This window comes from Panulirus ornatus, chromosome 66 (genome assembly GCF_036320965.1).
Source record: "Panulirus ornatus isolate Po-2019 chromosome 66, ASM3632096v1, whole genome shotgun sequence".
Taxonomy (NCBI): Eukaryota; Metazoa; Arthropoda; class Malacostraca; order Decapoda; family Palinuridae; genus Panulirus; species Panulirus ornatus.
This window is the reverse complement of record NC_092289.1, coordinates 5,979,631-6,005,892: the sequence shown is the minus strand read 5'-3', so window position 1 is coordinate 6,005,892 and position 26,262 is coordinate 5,979,631. Positions and strand designations below refer to the sequence as shown.

Sequence of the window (26,262 nt, the reverse complement as noted above, 5' to 3'; positions counted from 1 at the left end):
AAATGAAAGGGAGGTGAAGAAGTGCATATAAAAATTTTGTGTAAGGTGTAACAACCATGCAGAGTTGCAAACCATTACGTTCTTGCCGTATTCATTATTTTAATTTTTAGATAAATGCAACTACAATTTTTCTTAGTAAAATACACTTTTTTGAAATTCTGGGCGTATCTTCATGTACATATATTGCGTGTGTAATGTATGGGAAGTTCACAGGGGTGCGCTATTCAGTATACAGTGTACGTTCTCATTGCACACACGAGTACTAATGCAGTTTACAAAATAACAGTCAGACAGTGGTCAATTTCCAACCATTTTTGGGAATGACCACACAAATTGATGCATGGTCGGTCTTACCATCCGATCATATCTTCAGCCTATGTAAACAGGCTAGTCCTACTCCTAGGCAAGGCCCTCCTGAGGCTTCAAAATGTCATGCAAAATTCTTTCTTCTTTCTTTCATACTATTCGCCATTTCCCGCGATAGCGAGGTAGCGTTAAGAACAGAGGACTGGGCCTTTGAGGGAATATCCTCACCTGACCCCCTTCTCTGTTCCTTCTTTTGGAAGAAAAAAAAAAAAAGAAAAACGAGAGGGGAGGATTTCCAGCCCCCCGCTCCCTTCCCTTTTAGTCGCCTTCTACGACACGCAGGGAATACGTGGAATTATCATGTATAAAAGTGGATAAGAAACTTCTAGTTCCCTTCCATCTACTGCAGTTCTTCAAAGTAGTAAAATTTAAATTTACCAAGATTTTCTAGCAATAACAGATGAAAAGTAACAATGAAAATTTTATGAGAAAAATCAAATGGACTACTATATATAAACCCGATGAAGTAAGCAGACAATAAGTAAATTTACATAAAGTAATACTTCTTGAACAAGCAGCATACCTGTAAGCCCTCAGCAGTCTTGAGCAGTCCAGAAAGAGATTCTTGTGGAATGTGCACAACACCACGATACATAAAGTCGAGTAGAGCCTCCATATCTTCACTCCGAACATCCTTCATGTAAACTAGGAAGAAAAAAATTAATTTTCAAAATAAAATGTATCCCTTTCTAATTATAGAAATTATGACAAGGCAAAACATATGAACCTATGGATGAATTAAAGCAAAGAAACTTTTTCAATAATTAGTCAGTCTCAAATTTCCCTTGCTTTAAATGGATTATGCCTCACTTATTTCCAGAGCCTCAAATTAGCTTTACACGAGTGCTTGTTATTTTTTATTCCCAGCAAATTAAGAGGAATGGTGAAGAAAAAATTGTATTTTCAGAGGACGTGAGTACTTTAACAGTTTTGTTGCAAGGGATAATATTAACAGGCTATGGGATGAAGATGTACATACAAAGGTAGGGGATATGGCAACTGAGGGTAAAATCAAGAGGGGATGGAATCCCTGATGTAATTGAAGAAGGGTAAAAGCTTGTTGAGTTCATGCTGAAAGAGGAATGGTGACTGAAAATTTGTAGTTTAGGAAGAGATGTATGCATAAGCACAATTGGGCAAGTGAGGTTTGGGGTAAAGGGGTGTCACTGTAATGGATTATGTATTAAATGGAGAGAGCTTGGGAAGTGAGTCAGTTGTTGTTCGCTGATGATACAGCGCTGGTGGCTGATTCATGTGAGAAACTGCAGAAGCTGGTGACTGAGTTTGGTAAAGTGTGTGGAAGAAGAAAGTTAAGAGTAAATGTGAATAAGAGCAAGGTTATTAGGTACAGTAGGGGTGAGGGTCAAGTCAATTGGGAGGTGAGTTTGAATGGAGAAAAACTGGAGGAAGTGAAGTGTTTTAGATATCTGGGAGTGGATCTGTCAGCGGATGGAACCATGGAAGCGGAAGTGGATCATAGGGTGGGGGAGGGGGCGAAAATTTTGGGAGCCTTGAAAAATGTGTGGAAGTCGAGAACATTATCTCGGAAAGCAAAAATGGGTATGTTTGAAGGAATAGTGGTACCAACAATGTTGTATGGTTGCGAGGCGTGGGCTATGGATAGAGATGTGCGCAGGAGGATGGATGTGCTGGAAATGAGATGTTTGAGGAAAATGTGTGGTGTGAGGTGGTTTGATCGAGTAAGTAACGTAAGGGTAAGAGAGATGTGTGGAAATAAAAAGAGCGTGGTTGAGAGAGCAGAAGAGGGTGTTTTGAAATGGTTTGGGCACATGGAGAGAATGAGTGAGGAAAGATTGACCAAGAGGATATATGTGTCGGAGGTGGAGGGAACGAGGAGAAGAGGGAGACCAAATTGGAGGTGGAAAGATGGAGTGAAAAAGATTTTGTGTGATCGGGGCCTGAACATGCAGGAGGGTGAAAGGAGGGCAAGGAATAGAGTGAATTGGAGCGATGTGGTATACAGGGGTTGACGTGCTGTCAGTGGATTGAATCAAGGCATGTGAAGCGTCTGGGGTAAACCATGGAAAGCTGTGTAGGTATGTATATTTGCGTGTGTGGACGTGTGTATGTACATGTGTATGGGGGGGGGTTGGGCCATTTCTTTCGTCTGTTTCCTTGCGCTACCTCGCAAACGCGGGAGACAGCGACAAAGTATAAAAAAAAAAAAAAAAAAAAATTAATGATAAGTGTGTAAAGCAAAGGCTTTTTGGTCATGAATATACTGAAAGAGAAAACAGACTGAATATCTGATGTCTAATCATATACTGATTAAGGCAAGAAAGAGATTCTTAGTGGTTTTTGGAAATGGTTAGAACTATTGACCATGACTTCATTCATGGGCCTGACCAGTTAAAATCCTGGGCATGGCAGTCAGTCCAAAATTAACCCATCTGCTCATCCTCCCTTTAGAGCTGCTTGATAAGTTGGGTTCTTGGATTAAAATGGGGTATTTATCTATTACTTACAATATCCACCAGAGACAGTTTACTAAAAGGGTCCTGATGTTAACAGGAATGCCTTTTCCAGAGGCTCATGCATCTTAAAGCTGCACTACACTTAGATGAGGGAGAGGACTGACTCCTATGAAGGAAGATCTCTGACAAGACTGCTCTATTTTGTCAACTGACAATGACACAGCCTTGCCAATGGTGACTTGTCACGAGTGGTATAACCTAAATAGAAGTACAGTAACATCTGGGCTGGTGTGTGTACTATATATATGTATATGTATGTTCAGGCCCCAATCGCTCCATCCTTCCACCTTCGATTTGGTCTCCCAACTTCTTGTTCCTTCCACCTCTGACACATATATCTTCTTTGTCAATCTTTCCCCACTCATTCTCTCTATATGTCCAAACCATTTCAACTCAACACACCCTCTTCTGCTCTCTCAACCACACTCTTTATTTCTACACATTTCTCATACCCTTTCATTACTTGATCAAACCACCTCACACCACATATTGTCCTCAAACATTTCATTTCCAACACATCCACCTTCCTCTGTACAACCCTATATATAGCCCATGCCTTACAACCATATAATGTTGGAATTACTATTCCTTCAAACATACCCATTTTTGCTTTCCAAGAAAATGTTCTCTCCTTCCACACATTCTTCATCACTCCCAGAACCTTAACCCCCCTCCCCCACCCTATGACTCACTTCCACCTCCATGGTTTCATTCACTGCCAAGTCCACTCCCAGATATAGAAACTTTCCACGAATGGATATATTAATTCTAGAGGGTTGTGTTGGTATTTTCATGTGGTGCTAATGCATACAGTATATTACTTATGGATATTCTAGGCTTTTGTGTTTTATGTTTACTCACTCTGTTCAACTAGCAGAGGGCTCAGGTTCAGCCAGATCATACATTCAGAAAGCTATAGAATCTATTTGCAATGTACAGTTAAAGGCTAGCATGTTTTACTATGAAAGTACCCAGCTTTGCTCATTACCAAGTGGCTTATTGATGCATGAAGCATCCTGTACTTTCTAAGATGAAGAAAAAAAAGACATTGTATAATGCACAATGTTATGTCTTTTACACACATTCTGAAAATACAGTGATCTTGTTAATGGCTCATATTTAAGGCAATATTCATATAGGTAGTATGGTATTTCTCTAAACTCTTAGCAGAATTATTTCAATTGCTGCCATGACTTTATTACGAATACATTTCACTGGTTATCCATGGGGATGGGAGAGAAAGAACACTGCCCACATACTCACTGTGTGTCATAGAAGGTGATTAAGAAGGGCAGAAGTGGGTGGCTGAAAATCCTCCCTTCCTGCATTATTTTCCAAAAGAAAGAACAGAGAAAGGAGCCAAAAGAGGAGTTTTCCCTCTAAGGCTCTCTCATCTGCTCTTGAAACTACCTTGTTCACGTAGGAAATGGTGAACATGTACGAAAAAAAGATTCCGTGGAAAGGTCAGTGGAGCCTGGTTGTGGATAGGGACCAGTGATTTCAGTAATTACATATGGGTGTGAACTGATGTTGTCTTTCTTCATGTTCCTAGTGCTACCTTGCTAACACAGGAAATGAAGAACAAGTATGAAAAAGAAATGTGAGTTGATATTTTAACTCATACACATTTGCTATTTTACGGTTACAAAGGTAGCATCAAGAACACGACTGGCTTAGGGGAAAAAATCCTAATCTGGCTGCATCCTGTCTTTTTTGGAAAGTTATGCAGGCGGGGAAGCTTTCCAGGATTTCTGCAACATTCATGGGATGTGTGTGAAGTATTCTTTCCCCTATCCCCAGGGGAAGGACTACTGCTGACTCAAGAGTTGTGGTAGCATGTAAAAGTGTTAGGAAAAGAGCTCTTGACTGATGTGGGTAAAAATGAGAGGCTTACATGAGGTAGGTGATTACTAGTGCATATGCACCTGGCCATAGGAAGAAAAATCATGAGGCAAGTATTTTAGATGCAGCTCAGTGAGTGTGTCTGCACTCTTGATACAGGTGACTAAGTATTAGTGATGGATAATTCAAATATGAATATGACAAATGTGTCAGATGAAGGTATAAATTGGCAGGCAAGGGGTATTCAGTTATGTGATGGAAATGGTGAACAGCCGAGTTGTGTGCTGCAAGTACCTAGTTTAAAAAAAGCAACATACACAAGTATACGTGAGAAGGAAAGATGGTCATCAGGCATTATTGGATTACACACTAATTCATTGGCATGCAAAAGAGAGACTTTTGGATGTGAACGTCCTGACTGGGGCAGCTGGTGGGATGTCTGATCATTACCTTGTAGAGGCAACGGTGAATATTTGTAAAGGTTTTCAGAAAAGAGGAAACGTTATGTGTAAGGAGAGAGTGGTGAAAGTAAGTGAGCTTGGTAACAATATTTTTATAAAGAAATACTAAGAAAGACTGAGAATTGAATGGAAAAAGGAGAGAGGAAATGAAGTTAGGAAAGAGAGAGAGGAGTGGGAGGTATTTACAGAAGCAGTGCTGGTGGCAAGTGCAAGAGATGTGTGTGTAGCATGTGTAAGATGGGAGGTGGGCTGGTTAGAAAGGGTATTGAGGAATGGGACGACAAAAGTAAAATCGCTAGTGAAATAGAAAAGAGAGGTATGTGGGCATTTGGATTTGGATTACATTTGGATTTCTCAAGGCCTAGCAGGAAGAAACAATGGCCCATGATCCAACATATAACTCTATCATGCCAACAGTGTTGGTGGAAGAAGTGGGAAAGCAAGATTTGATTGCTGCTGAAGTCAACTGTCTCTCATGCCAACAGCGTTGGTGGAAGAAGTGGGAAAGCAAAATTTGATTGCTGCTGGAGTCACAATCATAGATTCTGACCAAGGAGCTCATACTTGAAGGCAGAAAAATTTCATAAGGAGGGGGACCAGAGGAGGGAACATACTCATACTGATACATTCCCTACTGTAAGCTGGTTCACAACAAATGGCTTAACAGAAGTGTTTGAAAATTTTAACAAGCCTGTCACCCTCATTAATGAAATGATGCCAACTACAAACGTGCCCCAGTGTTCTTTAGAAAGATAATGGATGCTTCATAAGCCTCTAAAGAATTTCATAAAGAGAAAGAGGAAAGACTTACAGCTAAAACTAGATAGCTTTTTCACATGACCAAGGCAAACTTTTCCCTTTCTAAGTAAAACAGTTGCTGAATTGGATAACTCGGGAGATAATACAGACAGGCTTAGTTTTACTCCAAGTAATCCTCACTCTTCCACAGTCCCACAACTCCAACATCGCAAGCCCTCACCACTAGCATTCTCAATATTATAATTAAATTGTCTAATTTATCAATGATATGGTATCAGGTGTTGACTCGGTCAAAATTACATCATGATAGTGTAGTACAGTAAAACCTGTTACCTGAAATACTTGGGAGAATCAGCTATTTAAGACAGCAAAATTTCTGGTTATGCGAGTTTTTTAATATATAAACTATTCGGAAAATGTAATATTTCAAAATATCATACATATCTGTAATTATTTTTCACAGAAGATATACTAATGTATGGTAAGGAAATGACATTGAAGTCCATAAATACTGCCTTTGGACTTGTGCTTAAGCAGCCTCTAGCACAACTCAACCTTCTTTTCGAGGCTTAAAACTTTCCTTGTGCTTTTGAGGAGCTGTCAAGCAATGCCTGATGACACATGAGATGGGCCATTGTCCACAATAGTAATCCAGGGTGCACAAAATACACAAATGTACAAGACCAGCACATAACACTGCGCCAGAAAACACATGGGACTCAGTAAACAATCACCAGTGCCACAAAACACCAGGTGGTGAATACCCTAAACCCTGCAGCGCAGTGCACACAATTTTCAATATTTTGAATATTTTTAATCAAGTGCTGCCAACCGAAACTGAAAAATATACATTGTTTTGGATATTTTGTCACTTCAAATTACCGATAATAGAGGTGTTAGTGTACAGTGATGGTAAGCTAAGTTGTCTTGGGCATCGTCTGTACGTAATAAGCGGATAAGGAAATTTTAGGGGAAGGAATATAATCCCCTTATAAAAGTCAGTGATTCAAATAATGGTAGATTGCTAGAGTGAAGGTCTCTAAGTACTTAACCCTGTTGTTTATATGAGGGCCTCTGGTACATTTTAATATGTAGAGGTTAAGAAATGGTAGCATACATGTCCATAAACAGTGTCCTCAAAAAGGGATAAATAGGAATTTATATGACACTTACTTCCTTTGTGAGTTAGTAAAATTTTTCTGAAGAGAAATGTCAAAAAATCAGTCTTAAACAAATGAGTACTATATGTCCTTATACACACAAGAACAGAAATGGTAGCAAGCATGCTTAACACTTATAAGCAATATAATGTTGATCGAAAATTGCTTTATATTAGGATTATTTCCCAAACTATTGGTTTCCAAAGAGAGGAAGTTTCCAAAGGATCTTACGTAAAAATCAGCGTGAAATAAATATATACTATTTATTTTGAAGAGCAGATAATAATGAAGTGGATTGTTGGAACAACTTTTATGAGTAAAGAAGTTATGAGAGATAATGAAACATTTTTTTCATATATGGTTGCCATTTCCCCATATCAGCAAGGTAGTAACAGAAACATAAAAAGAAATAGCCTCATTTGCTCACATCCACTGTTAAGCTGTCAAATATAAAGCACCAAAATAACAGCCCCCAGTCCATAGTCAAGCCCACAGACCATGATTTTCTCCAACTACTTCACAACCCTTGGTTCAGCCCTGCAGACCACATCACTTCAATTTGCTCTATCCCTTGCAATCCTCACTCCCTTCCGCATGTTCAGATCCAAAGCCTTCAAACCATCTTCGCTCCATTCTTTCACCCCCTCCTTAGTGTCTTCCTTTTCCTTGTTCCCTTCACTTCTGAAATATATACCCCCTGAGTCACTGTGATTATTATCCACATTATTAGTACAGAGGTTGCGAAGGATGTTTCAGAAGGGTAAAACTGGCATTAACCCCCCAACTTCTTCTCTAGAAGGGTATTTATGCAATCTAGACAACTCCTCTTTTAGACAAATTTACGCATCAAATTGTCTGTCTATTTCAAGGCTACCCAGCTGGTCTAGGTGGATGCTGAGGGGGCAGTGTAAGGTAATCTCTCCCCACTGTAAGTCATCCTCCAGCCATGCCAATGACAACAAATTTTCGTGATTTCTCTAGAAAAAAAATTGTGGCCATTTATCTTCAAATTGTGTGGAGAAGTGATTTTAAGAACACTAACTCCTCCAACATTACTGTTTGACTAAGATAAGGCAGGAGGTGTTTCTAGAACATCAGTAAGCACTATTTGACTAAGATAAGGCAAATGGATTTGTATGTAGCATTTATGGATCTGGAGAAGGCATATGATAGAGTTGATAGAGATGCTCTGTGGAAGGTATTAAGAATATATGGTGTGGGAGGAAAGTTGTTAGAAGCAGTGAAAAGTTTTTATCGAGGATGTAAGGCATGTGTACGTGTAGGAAGAGAGGAAAGTGATTGGTTCTCAGTGAATGTAGGTTTGCGGCAGGGATGTGTGATGTCTCCATGGTTGTTTAATTTGTTTATGGATGGGGTTGTTAGGGAGGTAAATGCAAGAGTTTTGGAAAGAGGGGCAAGTATGAAGTCTGTTGGGGATGAGAGAGCTTGGGAAGTGAGTCAGTTGTTGTTCGCTGATGATACAGCGCTGGTGGCTAATTCATGTGAGAAACTGCAGAAGCTGGTGACTGAGTTTGGAAAAGTGTGTGGAAGAAGAAAGTTAAGAGTAAATGTGAATAAGAGCAAGGTTATTCGGTACAGTAGGGTTGAGGGTCAAGTCAATTGGGAGGTGAGTTTGAATGGAGAAAAACTGGAGGAAGTGAAGTGTTTTAGATATCTGGGAGTGGATCTGGCAGCGGATGGAACCATGGAAGCGGAAGTGGATCATAGGGTGGGGGAGGGGGCGAAAATCCTGGGGGCCTTGAAGAATGTGTGGAAGTCGAGAACATTATCTCGGAAAGCAAAAATGGGTATGTTTGAAGGAATAGTGGTTCCAACAATGTTGTATGGTTGCGAGGCGTGGGCTATGGATAGAGTTGTGCGTAGGAGGATGGATGTGCTGGAAATGAGATGTTTGAGGACAATGTGTGGTGTGAGGTGGTTTGATCGAGTGAGTAACGTAAGGGTAAGAGAGATGTGTGGAAATAAAAAGAGCGTGGTTGAGAGAGCAGAAGAGGGTGTTTTGAAGTGGTTTGGGCACATGGAGAGGATGAGTGAGGAAAGATTGACCAAGAGGATATATGTGTCAGAGGTGGAGGGAACAAGGAGAAGAGGGAGACCAAATTGGAGGTGGAAAGATGGAGTGAAAATGATTTTGTGTGATCGGGGCCTGAGCATGCAGGAGGGTGAAAGGAGGGCAAGGAATAGAGTGAATTGGAGCGATGTGGTATACCGGGGTTGACGTGCTGTCAGTGGATTGAAGCAGGGCATGTGAAGCGTCTGGGGTAAACCATGGAAAGCTGTGTAGGTATGTATATTTGCATGTGTGGACGTATGTATATACATGTGTATGGGGGGGGGTTGGGCCATTTCTTTCGTCTGTTTCCTTGCGCTACCTCGCAAACGCGGGAGACAGCGACAAAGTATAATAAAAAAAAAAAAATAATAAGGCAGGAGGTGTTTCTAGAACATCAGTAAGCAGTGTTGCCAAGAGCACCCACCTAACCTTGAAAACAGTGTGTCTGACTGGTGCAGCTGATATTTTTACAAAAATTATAGTTTTGCTATTTCAAAATAATTATCAGAGAACCACACTGAATATAGAGAAACAATGTATAGATAACACATAGCACAGGCCTTACACTTGTACTTTTAAGTGTGTTGTACTGAAATATCGACAAAGCTTTTCATATAACTTGATTAATAGATTCACAGAATTAGAAAGGAAAACATGACAGCTAGAGACTGAGTGTGAGCAAATGTGGCCTTTTTTGCCTGTTTCCCTAGTGCTGCATCACTGAGGCAGGGGTTGGCGATGCTGTTTCCAGTGGGGTGGGGAGGCAATGTTGTGGGGCAGGAGTGGATAGAGGTAATCAAGTATGAATATGTACATGTGTATGTATGTATAAGTGTATATTTTCATATGTATATGTATGGGCGTTTATGTATATATATGTGCATTTGAGTTGAAGGGCGATTCTTTGTTTCCTGGCACCAACTCGCTGATGCAAGAAATGGCGATCAAGGATAATAAATAAATGTATATGTAATTAAATATACCATGTGTAAACACATCTCAACTCCATTTCCAATATTTAAATGAGTTAAGACAAAAAAAAGTCATACCAAGATCATAATTTAACAGAGTTTAGAAAATTATGGGTATGCAAATATAAACAAAGAATATATCATATGGAAAAAGACAATATTTATGGCTATTTCTTGAATAAACAGGTGAGGAATGTAGCAATGTGCTACAATTGTGGTGGTTGAGAAATTTGTATTTGTAAAACAATATAACCTAATGCTTATATGGTTATTCAGCACATTTTTTGAATGAAAATTATATCTAAAAACTTAAAACTATTTAGAGAATCATATATTTTGGCTTCTTTAAAAAGATATCTAAAAACTTTGTTATATCAGTTCGCCATTCCCTGTTAGTGAAGATGCATCAGGAACAGATGAAAAAATCCCTCATTTTCTCACATCCACTCTCTAGCTGTCATGTATAATGCACCAAAACCACAGCCCCCTATCCATAATCAAGCAACCAACTTTCTGTGATTTCCCCTGACCACTTTATATGACCTGGTTCAGCCCACTGACAGCACATTGCCTAGAGTATACCTCATAGCATGCCTCTCAACCTCCTGCATGTTGAGGCCCTGATCACCTCCGAATTTTTCACTCCACCCTTCCACCTCCTTGGTTTCCCCCTTCACTTTGTTTCCTTCACTTCTGAAATATACACCCTCTTAGTTATCCTCTCCATGTATAAATCATTTCAGTACTCTCTCATCAATATGTCTCTTGCGACAGCATCACTCTATTACCGTCATATTTTAATGTATCAGCCCTTCTCACACTACATATTGTCCTCCACCATTTAATTTCTGACATCTCCACCCTCTTCTGCAGTTTTTTATCCTAGGTCCATGCCTCATATCCATACAACACCAGCAAAATTTCTGTACCATCAAGTATACTCATCTTTGCCCTTACTAACAATGACATCTTCTTTCCTCAAGCTCCTCAATGTGCCCAGGACCACAGCCCCCACATCTACCCTACAGCTCACTTAAGCTTCCACAATTCCTTTCACTGCCATGTCCACTCCCAAGTATCTAAAACATCCTACTTCATGCAAGTTCTTTCCATTCCAACTCGCACTCCAACCACCGTCTATCAAAATTAATCATACAGAATTACATATTTTGGTTTCTGTAAAAAATTCATCAGTCTATTTACATTACTGTCGACAATTTCTCTATGGAACGCCCTACATTCACTGAAGAAAATATTACATTATAAACAGTTTAAAGTTGGATATATTAAGCAAACTATGTCCAAAGAAACGAGAGTCCTTTTAGTTTCTTCAGGGACTGTGAATATAGAGCACTATTGCTCAGAACTACTCAGTTTTAGATTATATTACACAAGCAAAAAACTATCAAACTTATTGTTCATGGTCAAGGAGTTTGAAAAAAAATTATCATTCTATCTATATCTGGATGACTGTAGAGACAAATTAGAAATAGCTTCACTAAATACGAGGTGACTTACCAATAGGATGCTTGCAGGGGTTAGTCGTGAACATCTCCTTGAAATATTCACTACACATTGACAAAACAAACTTATGGGCTGAAAATAATTTGCCATCACAGGCAAGCGTAGCATCTATGAGAGACTCCTGTAATAAATTAGAAAAACTTATCAGAGGCAATAATAAATCCATTAGTAGTATAAGATCAAACCTTCCCTATTGGTTATTACTTTTACATTACACAGCTATGAGTGTGGAAAGTAGTCCCATATCTTTGGCATCTATACAAAAGCTAGATATATCATACTACATAAAGGAAATCAGGTCTAACATATGATATCTTCCCATCTAATCTATCATTACTCCATTCCTAGTTCAATCAGGTACATATAATAAAAAATAAAAAATTAATTATACACACCCTCAACCTATATCCAGTTAGTTAAAACATGTGGACCTCAACACTTATAGAATGTTTCTTACTTTTCCCACTTTGCACATTAAACTAATTTGTCATGAAAGATCAGCGTCTCCATTCACACCACTTGCATGCATAAAATGCTTCCACTGCTTCCTATCCCCAATCATAACTTCCATCTTCCCCTAAAATATCCATAGATCAGTTAATACTCTCATTCCATCTATTCCATGCTTTCGCTCTAACTCTCATCCTCATACCTTTTACCGTACAAATATGCATCAGGCACTAACTGCTAAGAAGCAGCACCAGAGTTCACCAGCTATGGAAACATTCATGAGAGTGGCCTAAGGGAACAGGTGTCACAGATATAGAAAGACATTATAAGAATCTTCTTGACCAACCTATCATCTGAAATATGTTCTACATGACCAAACCATCCTAACATCCTAAGACAACTTAATCTGTGTTTTTCTAATTATTTCTTAACACCATATATTCTCACATTTCAATTTTCATTCTATCTACAATACCAACTACAAATACCCTTCATTTCACATTTTCTATTATTTATTATACATGATCACCATTTCCAAGGTCAGTGAGGTAGCGCCAGGAAATGGACAAAGAATGGCCCATCCACACATATACACATATATATATATCCATAAATGTCCATACATGTACATATTCATACTTGCTTACCTTCATCCATTTCTGGTACTACCCCACCCCACGGGAAACAGCATCACACTCCCCTGCTTCAGCGAGGTAGCGCCAGAAAAACAGACAATAGGCCACATTTGTTCACACTGTCACTAGCTGTCATGTGTAATACACCAAAACCACAGCTCCCTATCCACATCCGGACCCCACGGACATTACTATGGTTTACCCCAGATGTTTCGCATGCCCTGGTTCGGTCCACGGACAGCACGTTGACCCCAGTAAACCAAATCGTTCCAGTTCACACTATTCCTTGCGTGCCCCTCACCCTCTTGTATGTTCAAGCCGTGATCGCTCAAAATCTTTTTCAGAAGTTAGTGACTGAGTTTGAAAAAGTGTGCGAAAGGAGAAAGTTCAGAGTAAATGTGGATAAAAGCAAAAGAAAGGAGAAAGTTCAGAGTAAATGTGGATAAAAGCAAGATTATTAGGTTCAGGAGGGTTGAGGGAAAAGTTAATTGGCATGTAAGTTTGAACAGAAAAAAACGGAGGAAGAGAAGTGTTTGAGATATCTAGGAGTGGACTTAGCAGCAAATGGAACCATGGAAGCAGAAGTGAGTCACAGGGTTGGGAGGGGCAAAGATTTTGGGAGTGATGAAGAATGTGTGAAAGGAGGGAACATTATCTCAGAAAGCACAAATGGGTATGTTTGAAGGAATAGTAGTTCCAACAATATTATATGGTTGCAAGGCATGGGCTATGGATAGGGTTGTAAGGAGGGTGGATGTGTTGGAAATGAATGTTTGAGGATAATATGTGGTGTGAGGGGGTTTGATCAAGTAAGTAATGAAAGGGTAAGAGAGACATGTGGTAATAAAAAGAGTGTGGTTGAGAGAGCAGAAGAGGGTGTTTTGAAATGGTTTGGTCACATGGAGAGAATGAGTGAGGAAAGATTGACAAAGAGGATATGTGTGTCAGAGGTGGAGGGAACGAGGAGAGGTGGGAGGGAAACCAAATTGGAGGTGGAAAGTATATCTATATCTATCATACTTTGTCACTGTCTCCAGATCCATAAATGCTACGTACAAATTCATTTGCTTTTCTAAGTATTTCTCACATACATTCTTCAAAGCAAATACCTGATCCACTCATCCTCTACCACTTCTGAAACCACACTGCTCTTCCCCAGTCTGATGCTCTGTACATGCTTTCACCCTCTCAATCAATACCCTCCCATATAATTTCCTGGGAGGTATCAACAAATTTATACCTCTGTAATTTAAGCACTCACTTTTATCCCCTTTGCCTTTGTAAAATGGCACTATGCAAGCATTCCACAAATCCTCAAATCCTCAGGCACCTCACCATGAGTCATACATACATTAAGTAACCTTACCAACCTGTCAACAATACAGTCACCCCCTTTTTAATAAATTCCAATGCAATACCATCCAAACCCGCTGCCTTGCCGGCTTTCATCTTCGGCAAAGCTTATACTACCTCTTCTCTGTTTACCAATCATTCTCCCTAACCCTCTCACTTTGCACACCACCTAGACCAAAATACCCTATATCTGCCACTCTATCATCAAACACATAATATATACATTAAACTTAATTGCTGTTTCCTGCATCAGCAAGGTGGCGCCAGAAAAGACAAAAGAATGGCCCATCCACTCATATTCACATAAACACCCATATATGCACATAAACATACATATACATATATACTTTTTTTTTCATACTATTCGCCATTTCCCACATTAGTGAGGTAGCGTTAAGAACAGAGGACTGAGCCTTTGAAGGAAATCCTCACTTGGCCCCCTTCTCTGTTCGGAAAATTAAAAATAAAAGGGGAGGATTTCCAGCCCCCCACTCCCTCCCCTTTTAGTTGCCTTCTACGACATGCAGGGAATACGTGGGAAGTATTCTTTCTCCCCTATCCCCAGGAATGATGCATATAAACATATGTACATATTCATACTTGCATGCCTTCATCTATTCCTATTGCTACCCACTGCTTCAACAAGGTAATGCTGGGAAAACTGATAAAAAAAGGCCACATTCATTCACACAGTCTCTAGCTGTCATGTGCAATGCACCAAAACCACAGCTTCCTATCCACATCCAGGCCCCACAGACCTTTCCATGGTTCACCTCAGATGCTTCACATGCTCTCATTCAGTCCATTGACAGCATGTTGACCCTGGCATACCACATCATTCCAATTCACTCTATTCCTTGCACAACTCTCACCCTCCTGTATGTACAGGCCCTGATCACTCAAAATCCCAGAGATACTGAGGGTTAGAAGAACCTAACCCTTTTCAAAGGATATCCTGTAGAATTTTTTATGATCACTGGAGGAAAGTGAAATCTTTAAAATTCACAAGTTCAGCTTCGCATAAATTGGCATCAAATTCAGCATTATTGTTTTCCTTGTAAATTACATGTAATATCGAATACCTACAAAAAATCAATTTCATATTCAGGATAAAATGCTTTAAAAAGTCATTTGCTTACCTCTTCTCGAAGAGAGAAAAGGAGCTGGGACAATGTAGTCAAGTGGTTGTTCCATCTCAGTGCTATCATTTCTTCATCCATGTTTGTCCTGCAAGGGTTAATAAATATCTTGTTAATCCAATGGATATTTTTTAAAATTTAGGCTAATGCTTATCTATCTGTTTAACCTCTGACTACCTTTGGACCTTCTCTATTTGCTCTTAGAGCGCTTTAGGTGATGTGACCCAAATTCAAAAGCATATTCGAGTACTGACCTTGTGTAGAATGTGAACAGCTGGCTGAATATTTCTTTATCCATATACATGAATGCTATTCTAACATATCCCAGGAGACAGTTTGTCTCCTTAATTATTCTATTAACGTGGGATTCTAGCAACAGGTTTTGGATGATGTCATCTCCCAAGTCTCTCACACGCTCAGATTCATGCAGATAATATTTATATTGAGGCTTTGTTTGACTGTATTCCATCCTCATTATTTTACATTTACTTACGTTGAATTTCATCAAAGTTTGGAGTCAGTCAAGGACCTATCAATGTTGATACATTTCTCCTCACTTTTCTCTTAGTTCATGACCTTTATGGTATCTCAAAACATATTCATATAAGAATCCATATCTTCTAACAAGTTATTCACATAGATCAAGAAGAGTAACAGCCCCAGAACAAAACCCTGCAGCACTTAACTGATCATCCATTTTGAGAAGGCTTCTCTTACAGGTGTCCTTTGTTTCATTTCACTAAAAAAAATATTTTATCCATCAATGGAATGTCCCCTTATTCCTGCTTGGTGATTCAGCTTTACAACCCATTTGTTATATCAAGTGTACATATCTGCCATCATATTTCTTACCATTAATGACAACAATTAAACTTGCACCACAGCTACAGAAAAAAGTTTCCCCCTGTAGTACTAAAAGTAGAAATACCCCTACATCCTTGAAAAGCTACCACACCTTTATACATACTGTCACCTGTGGTCAGCTCTACATCCAAGTGTTTGTCTACAGCCAGTGTTTGGATATAGATCCTAGCTGACCAACCATGCATCAAGTCCTTCTCTCACTTTCTACATGTTTGAGGTTTAATGTATTCATTTACTTAGTGAGTATTTCATTTTTATCTTATTAATATATTTAGTACTGAAACATCTATCATCTGATATACAATTATATGCTGAACATTTTGTTAATAAGCTACAAAAATGCATGTATATACTATTGCTTATGTTCCTTCATTCTGAGTCCATGTGTATGGTGTTTGAGCTTGGATGCTTATTTGTTATATTATCCTGTGATATTCATAAGAATTTTTATTTCCTCTTAGATGCAAATGCTAAATAAGCTGAACGATTTGGAGAGTGTAAGCAACAAAGCATGTGGTGTTTGTTGACATTCGATCTGCTGACTGATTACACAGTGAATGAGTAGCCATTTAACTCTCATATCATTTATTTAACTCATGTTTGACCATATCAAAGATTTATCAGTCCACTATCTATTGACTAGTATGCTTTATTTTCCCTCTTATGTTATTATAGGCCATACATTATAGAATAAGCTGCTAAATCACTTCTGTGTTAGTACTTTTGACTTCCAAAGTGTTTTGTTTTTCAACACAGTCATTAATAGGAAAAGAAGAGCTACAACTAATGCAGAAATTAAAGCCAGTTTGGCTACATGTGAGAGTGGCAGTGCATTTAAGAACATGATTGATCAATACTGATTATAATTCCTCTGAAATATCATTGGGTTACGGTACAATGGAAAGACCTGACCTATTTCCCTCAACCAGCTTCCTGTCAACGTAACAAATTTTATGACATGCATGTTGCCAGACTTGATGGCACCAGATTTCCATTCAGGTAGTCACTTGTTTACTAAATGGTGTCATAGTTACATCTCTTCCTGGTATATCAACTGACTGTTTTATTACTCTTTCTTGTGTCTCCCCTGATGATGTGATCATTACACGAAAGTGCACTTTGGAACTTCTTCCACTTCCCTATGGATTAGAAGGAATTTACTTAATCACGTTGTACAGAGGAGGATGGATATGTTGGAAATGAAATGTTTGAGGACGTGTGGTGTGAGGTGGTTTGATCTAGTAACTAATGAAAGGGTTAGAGAGATGTATGGAAGTCAAAAGAGTGTGGCTGAGAAAGCAGAAGAGTGTGTGTTGAAATGGTTCAGACATATGGAGAGAATGAGTAAGGAAAGATTGACAAAAGAGGATATATGTGTCACAGGTGAAGGGAACAAGAAGCAGGAGACCAAATTGGAGGTGGAAGGATGAAGTGAAAAAGATTTTGAGCAATCAGGGCCTAAACATACAAAAGGGTGAGAGGCATGCAAGGAATAGAGTGAATTGGAATGATGTGGTATACCAGGGTTGGTGTGCTGTCAGTAGACTAAAACAGGACATGTGAAACATCTGGGGTAAACCATGGAAAGGTCTGTTGGGCCTGGATGTTGATAGGGAACTGTAGTTTCGGTACATTACACATGACAGCTAGAGACTGAATGTGAATGAATGTGGCCTCTTTTGTCTGTTTTCCTGGTGCTACCTCACTGAAGCAGGGGGCAGTGATGCTATTTCCTGTGTGGCAGGGTAATGACAGGAATGGATGAAGGCAAGCAAGTATGAATTTGTACATGCATATATATACGTATATGTATATGTCTGTGTATGTGTATGTATATGTGTATATGGTGATATGTATATGTATGTATATGTGTATATGTTGATATGTATATGTATGTATATGTGCATGTATGAGTGGATGGGCCATTCTTCGTCAAGTACCTGGCGCTACCTCACCAATGCGGGAAACAGAGATTATGTATAATAAATATAAAACTAAAATAGGTATATAAGTTTATCTATTATTTATTACACTTTGTCGCTGTCTCCCGTGTTAGAGAGGTAGCGCAAGGAAACAGAAGAAAAGAAGACCCAACCCACCCACATACACATGTATATACATACACTCCCACACACCCATATATACAAACCTATACATTTCAATGTATAAATACATATACATACACAGACGTAGACATATATACACACATACATATTCATATTTGCTGCCTTGATCCATTCCTGTCGCCACCCCGCAACACATGAAATGGCACCCCCTCCCCCTGCACGCACGTGAGGTAGCACTAGGAAAAGACAAAGGCCACATTCGTTCACACTCAGTCTCTAGCTGTCATGTGTGATGCACCAAGACCACAACTCCCTTTCCACATCCAGGCCCCACAAAACTTTCCATAGTTTACCCCAGACGCTTCACATGCCCTGGTTCAATCCATTGACAGCACATCCACCCTGGTATTCCACACCATTCCAATTCACTCTTTTCCTTGTACGCCTTTCACCCTCCTGTATGTTCAGGCCCCGATCGCTCAAAACATTTTTCACTCCTTCCTTCCACCTCTAATCTGGTCTCCCACTTCTTGTTCCCTTCACCTCTGAAACATAAATCCTCTTTGTCAATCTTTCCTCACTCACTATCTCCATGTGACCAAACCATTTCAATACACCCTCTTCTGCCCTCTCAACTACACTCTTTTTATTACTACACATCTCTCTCACCCTTTGATTACTTAATCAAACCACCTCACTATATATTTTCCTCAAACATCTCATTTCCAGCACATCCACCCTCCTCCGCACAACTCTTATCTATAGCCTACACCTCGCAACCATATAACATTGTTGGAACCACTATTCCTTCAAACATACCCATTTTTGCTTTCCAAAATAACATTCTCGACTTCCACACATTTTTCAATGCTCCCAGAACCTTTGCCCCCTCCCCCACCCTGTGCCTTGCTTCCACTTTCATGATTCCATCTGCTCCAGATATCTAAAACACTTCACTTCCTCCAGTTTTTCTCCATTCAAACTTACCTCCCAATTTACATGTCCCTCAACCCAACTGAACCTTATAACCTTGCTCTTATTCACATTTACTCTCAGCTTTCTTCTTTAACACACACAACCAAACTCAGTCACCAGCTTCTGTGGTTTCTCACCCGAATCAGCCACCATCAGTGAACAACTGACTCACTTCCCAAGCCCTCTCATCCACAACAGACTGCATACTTGCCCATCTCTCCAAAACTCTTCCATTCAAAACCCTAACAACCCCATCCATAAACAAATTAAACAACCATGGAGACATCATGCACCCCTGCCGCAAACCGATATTCACTGGGAACCAGTCACTTTCCTCTCTTACTACTCGTACACATGCCTTACATCATCGATAAAATCTTTTCACTGCTTCTAACAACTTTCCTCTCCCACCATTTACTCTTAATACCTTCCACAGAGCATCTATATCAACTCTATCATATGCTTTCTCCAGATCCATTAATGCTACATACAAATTCATTTGTTTTACCAAGTATTTCTCGCATACATTTTTCAAAGCAAACACCTGATCCACACATCCTCCACCACTTCTGAAACCACACTGCTCTTCCCCCCCAATCTGATGCTCTGTACATGCCTTCACCCTCTCAATCAATACCCTCCCATACAATTTTCCCAGGAATACTCGAGAAACTTGTACCTCTGTAATTTGAACACTCAACTTTATCCCCTTTGCCTATGTACAATGGCACTATGCATGCATTCCGCCAATCCTCAGGCACTTCACCATGAACCATACATACACTGAATATCCTCACCAACCAGTCAAAAACACAGTCATCCCTTTTTTAATAAATTCCACTGCAGTACCATCCAAACCCGCCGCCTTGCCGACTTTCATCTTCCGCAAAGTTTTCACTACATCTTCTCTGTTTACCAAACCATTCTCCCTGGCCCTCTCACTTCGCATATCACCTCGACCAAAACATCCTATATCTGCCACTCATATCAAACACATTCAACAAACCTTCAAAATACTCACTCCATCTCCTCACTTCACTACTACTACTTATTACCTCCCCATTAGCCCCCTTCACCAATGTTCCCATTTGTTCTCTTGTCTTACGCACATTATTCAGCAAGGTGGTGGCTTTGGATGGTATTCCAGTAGAATTTGTCAAAAAAGGGGTGTCTGTGTTATTGATTGGTTGGTAAAGATATTCAGTGTATGTATGGATCATGAAGTGCCTGAGGATTGGCAGACTGCATGCATAGTACCAGTGTAAAAAGGCAAAGGGTATAAAGGTGAGTGTTCAAAATATATAGGCATAAGTTTGTTGAGTATTCTTGGGAAATTATATGGGAAGATATTGATTGAGAGGGTGAAGGCATGTACAGAGCATCTGATTGGGGAAGAGCAGTGTTAATTAAGAAGTGTTAGAGGATGTGTGGATCAGGTGTTTGCTTTGATAAATGTATGTGAGAAATATTTAGAAAAACAGATGGATTTGAATGTCACATTTATGGACCTGGAGAAGACATATGATAGGGTAGAGTTGATATAGATGCTTTGTAGAAGGTTTTAAGAGTATATGGTATGGGAGGTAAGTTGCTAGAAGAAATGAAAAATTTTAACAAGAATGTAAGGCATGTCTATGAGTAGTAAGAGAGGAAAGTGATTGGTTCCCATTGAATGTCAATTTGCAGCAGGGGTGTGTGATGTCCCCATGGTTGTTGAATTTGTTTATGGATGGGGTAGTTAGGGTGGTAAATGCAAGAGTTTTGGAGAGAGGAGCGAGTATGCAGTCTATTGTGGATGAGAGGGCCTGGGAAGTGAGTCATTTGTTGCTCACCAATGATACAGCTCTACCGGCTGATTCAGGTGAGAAACTGCTGAGGTTGGTAACTGAGTTTCAAAAAGCTTGCGAAAGGAGAAAGTTGAAGTAAATGTGAATAAGAGCAATCTTATTAGCTTCAGTAGGGTTGAGGGACAAGTTAATTGGGATGTAAGTCTGATTGGAGAAAAATTGGAGGAAGTGAAGCGTTTGAAATATCTGAGAGTCGAACCATGCAGGTGGAAGTGAGTCACAGGGTGGGGGAGGAGATGAAGGTTCTGGGAGCGATGAAGAATGCGTGGAAGGAGAGAACGTTATCTCAGGGAGTAAAAATGGATATGTTTGAAGGAATAGTAGTTCCAACAATGTTATGTGGTTGCGAGGCATGGGCTATAGATAAGGTTATATGGAGGAGGGTGGATGTGTCGGAAATGAAATGTTTGGGGACAATATGTGGAGTGAGGTGGTTTGATCGAGTAAGTAATGAAAGGGTAAGAGAGATGTGTGGACATAAAAAGAGTGTGTTGAGGGAGCAGAAAAGGGTGTGTTGAAATGGTTTGGACATTTGGAGAGAATGAGGAAGGAAAGATTGACAAAAAGTATATATGTGTCAGAGGTGAAGGGAACAAGAAGCAGGAGACCAAATTGGAGGTGGAAGTATGGAGTGAAAAAGATTTTGAGCAATCAGGGCCTGAACATACAGGAGGGTGAGAGGTATGCAAGGAATGGAGTAAATTGGAACAATGTGGTACACCAGGATCAACTTGCTGTTAATGGACTGAACCAGGTATGTGAAGTGCTTGGGGAAAACCATGGAAAGGTCTGTGTATTTATTCATTATACTTAATCGCCGTGTCCTGCATTTGTGAGGTAACACAAGGAAACAGATGAAAGAATGATCAAACCCACCCACATATAATGTACATACATAAATGCCCAGACATACACATATACATACCTATACATTTCAACGTATACATACATATACATACAAAGACATACATATATACGCATGTACATATTCATACTTGCTGCCTCCATCCATACCTGTTGCCACCCAGCCACACATAAAATAGCACCCCCTCCCCCACACGGGTGCGAGGTAATGCTAGGAAAAGACAAAAAAGGCCACATTCGTTCACACTCGGTCTCAAGCTGTCATGTGTAATGCACTGAAACCACAGCTCCCTTTCCACATCCAGGCCCCACAAAACTTTCAATGGTTTACCCCAGACGCTTCACATTCCGTGGTTCGATCCACTGACAGCATGCCCAACCCTGTATACCATATCATTCCAATTCACTCTATTACTTTCACCCTCCAATTTGGTCTCCCATTTCTCCTCGTTCCATTTACCTCCGACATATATATCCTCTTTGTCAATCTTTCCTCACTCATTCTCTCCATGTGACCAAACCATTTCAATACACCCTCTTCTGCTCTCTCAACCACACTCTTTATTATCACACATCTCTCTTACCCTTTCATTACTTTCATCTCCAACACATCCATCCTCCTCCACACAACCCTATCTATAGCCCATGCCTTACAACCATATAACATTGTTGGACCCACTATTCCTTCAAACACCCATTTTTGCTCTCCGAGATAACGTTTTTGCCTTCCGCACATTCTTCAATGCTCCTAGAACCTTCACCCCCTCCCCCACCCTGTGACTCGCTTCCACTTCCATGGTTCCATCTGCTGCTAAGTCTACTCCCAGATATCTAATACACTTCACTTCCTCCAGTTTTTCTCCATTCAAACTTACCTCCCAATCAACTTTTCCCTCAACCCTACTGAACCCAATAACCTTGCTCTTATTCACATTTACTCTCAACTTTCTTCTATCACACACTTTACCAAATTCAGTGACCAACTTCTGTAGTTTCTCACCTGAATCAGCCACAAGCGCTGTATCATCAGCGAACAACGACTGACTCACTTCCCAAGCCCTCTCATCCACAACAGACTGCATATTTGCCCCTCTTTCCAAGACTCTTGCATTCACCTCCCTAACCACCCCATCCATAAACAAATTAAACAACCATGGAGACATAACGCACCCCTGCCACAAACTGACATTCACCGGGAACCAGTCAGTTTCCTCTCTTCCTACTTATACACATGCCTTCCATCCTTGGGAAAAACTTTTCACTGCATCTAGCAACTTACCTCCCACACCATTTACTTTTAAAACCTTCCACAAAGCATCTGTATCAGCCCTATCATATGCTTTCTCTATATCCATGAATGCTACGACAAATCCATCAGTTTTTCTAAGTATTTCTCACAAACATTCTTCAAAGCAAACACCTGATCCACATATCCTCTACCACTTCTGAATCCACACTTCTCTTCCCCATTCTGATGCTCTGTACATGCCTTTACCCTCTCAATCAATACCCTCCAATATAATTTCCCACGAATACTCAACAAACCTATGCCCTCTGTAATTTGAATACTCACCTTTATCCCTTTTGTCTTTGTACAATGGCACTATGCACCCATTCCGCCAATCCTCAGGCACTTTACCATGATCCATACATACACTGAATATCCTTACCAACCAATCAACAACACAGTCACCCCTTCTTAATAAATTAAACTGCAATACCATCCAAACCCACTGCCTTGCTGGCTTTCATCTTCTGCAAAGCTTTCACTACCTCTTTTCTGTTTACCAAACCATTTTCCCTGACACTCTCACTTTGCAAACCACCCCAACCAAAACATCCCATATCTGCCACTCAATCATCAAACAAATTCAACAAACCTTCCAAATACTCACTCCGTCTCCCTCTCACTTCATCACTACTTGTTATTACCTCCCCATTTGCTCCCTTCACCGATGTTCGCATTTGTTCTCTTGTCTTATGCACTTTACTTACCTCCTTCCAGATTTTCTATTCTCCCTCATATTTAATGATACTCTCTTGTCACAACTCTCATTTGCCCCGTTTTTCACATCTTGCACCTTTCTCTTAACCTCCTGCTGCTTTCTTTTATACTTCTCCCAGTTATTTGCATTACTTTCTTGCAAAAATTGTCTAAACGCCTCTCTCTTCTCTTTCACTAACAATCTCATTTCTTCATCGCACCACTCACTACCATTTCTAATCTGCCCACCTCCCACCTTTCTCATGCCACAAGCATCTTTTGCACAAGCCATCACTGCTTTCCTAAATACATCCCATTCTTCCCCCACTCCCCTTACATCATTTGCTCTCATCTTTTGCCATTCTGCACTCAATCTCTCCTGGTACTTCCTCACACAAGTGTCCTTTCCGAGCTCACTTACTCTCACCAATCTTTTCTCCCCAACATTCTCTCTTCATTTCTGAAAACCTGTACAAATCTTCACCTTTGCCTCCACAAGATAGTGTTCAGACATCCCTCCAGCTGCCCCCTCTCAGCACATTAACATCCATAAGTCTCTCTTTTACACACCTATCAATTAACATGTTATTCAATAACGACCTCTGGCCATCATACCTACTCACATACATATATGTATGTATCTCTCTCTTTCTAAACCAGGTATTCCCAATCACCAGTCCTTTTTCAGCACAAAAATCCACAAGCTCTTCACCATTTCCATTTACAACACTGAACACCCCATGTACACCAATTATACCCTGAACTGCCACATTACTCACCTTTGCATTCAAATCTCCCATCACCATAACCTGGTCACGTGCATCAAAGCTGCTAGCATACTCACTCGGCTGCTCCCAAAACACTTGCCTTTTATGATATTTCTTCCTTTCTTCTCATGACCAGGTTCATAGGCACCAATAATCACCCATCTCTCTACATCCACTCTCAGTTTTACCCATATCAGTGTAGAGTTTATACTTAATCACATACTTCCACAACTTCTGCTTCAGGAGGAGTGCTACTCCTTCCTTTGCCCTTGTCCTCTCACCAACCCCTGACTTAAATCCCAAGACATTCCCAAACCACTCTTCCCCTTTACCCTTGAGCAACTAAACATGACTCCCCAAAATCTTTTACGGATGATAACCAAACATTAGTAAGATAAGAAACAATATCACCCCAGTGGATCTTGCCTTATGGAAGCCATTATGGTGATCAGAGAGAAGACTGCAATTTTCGAGTCTGAGGAGGGTTTCAAAGAGTTTGGAAATGGTTAATATCGAAGCAATCGGACGATAGTTAGAAGGTTGTTTAAAGAATGGTCACCCACTCTTAGAGATGGGATGTATCAATGCATGCTTGCAAGGAGAACGAAAAGTTTTGGCTTTTAAAGAGAAATGAAACAGATGAGCAAGCACAGTTGCAAGTTCAGAGGCACATTCTTCCAGTAGACAGGGATGAATGCCATCAGGACCACAAGCCTTGCTTGTGTCCAGAGCGTGAAGTGCTTTTCGGGCAGTCCGAAAGAGATTATGGAGAGGGGCATAAGATTAGTAAGAGGAGCATCAGGGGGTGAGGGAATGTTAGTCATCCAAGGTGGAGTTTGAAGAGAAATGGGAACAAAAGAGAGTTACTTTGTCTATGGAAGAGACAGCTGTAGTACCACGAGAATGGAAAAGTGAAGGAAAGGTAGAGGGACAGAAGTTGTTAGAGATGCCCTTAGCTAAAGACCAGAAAGGCCTATCATTGGATACTAGAGAGAGGTTATTGCATTTCCTTTGAATAAAGGAATGCTGTGCCTCAAAATAACGTGCCTGCAATGATTTGAAGAGGTCATCTTGGAAGAAGAGGGGATAAACACTTCCATTCCCAAAAGAATAACCTCTGCTATGCTTTTGGCAGAGACAGAAGCATCACCTCATGAGACAGTAATTTACACAGTGAAAGTCAGAAAAAAGTTGAATAAATTACTCCTGTCAGCTTTATTGAGGTGCCAGTATTTACACTTAGAAGGGGCTGCTGGAAAGGGAGGTTCCGTTAGAATATCTCATGTATCTGTGATTTTCAAATCACTTTTAATTTCATTTCATACAGTATTTTTATACACTATAATACTTGTTAATCCTAAATATTCCCTCTTACTCACAACCACTTTACATGATTAGGTTATTTACAAACAAAGTATAACATGATAATACTAATGAAAAACCCACACTCTTACACTACTTTGAAGGTAAAAAAAAAAATGATTCCATGCCAGAAATATAAAGATCCCAGAGTAAGAACACACAAATCCAAATCTGATTAATAGTAAAAAAAATATTTTTCTCTCAAACCATTTCTATTTAAAATAAATCCACTTCTATGAGTGTCTTCCAGATCTCTGAAGCCATTTCTGTTGTAGCAACAAATAAACTGTAACTTTAAGTTATG

The 26,262-nt window shown here is 40.0% G+C and overlaps 2 protein-coding genes across 7 annotated transcripts in view; one reads left to right on the top strand and one right to left on the bottom strand.

Moving 5' to 3' along the window:
* LOC139746857 (uncharacterized) overlaps nucleotides 1-26,262 on the top strand; it is a 456,577-nt gene that overhangs the window by 96,053 nt on the left and 334,262 nt on the right. The gene's annotated exons all lie outside the window — the stretch shown is intronic.
* LOC139746859 (uncharacterized) overlaps nucleotides 1-26,262 on the bottom strand; it is a 118,710-nt gene that overhangs the window by 91,636 nt on the left and 812 nt on the right. For all 5 annotated transcript variants that reach the window (XR_011712245.1, XR_011712244.1, XR_011712243.1 and 2 more), the window contains exons 2-4: nucleotides 15,230-15,317; nucleotides 11,647-11,773; nucleotides 890-1,011 (exon numbers count right to left, since the gene is read on the bottom strand). Coding sequence is in view for 2 of the 5 variants with exons in the window: in XM_071658482.1 (XP_071514583.1) it covers nucleotides 890-1,011; nucleotides 11,647-11,773; nucleotides 15,230-15,317 (337 nt within the window). In the remaining 3 variants the exon portion in view is untranslated. The remainder of the gene's footprint in view (nucleotides 1-889; nucleotides 1,012-11,646; nucleotides 11,774-15,229; nucleotides 15,318-26,262) is intronic.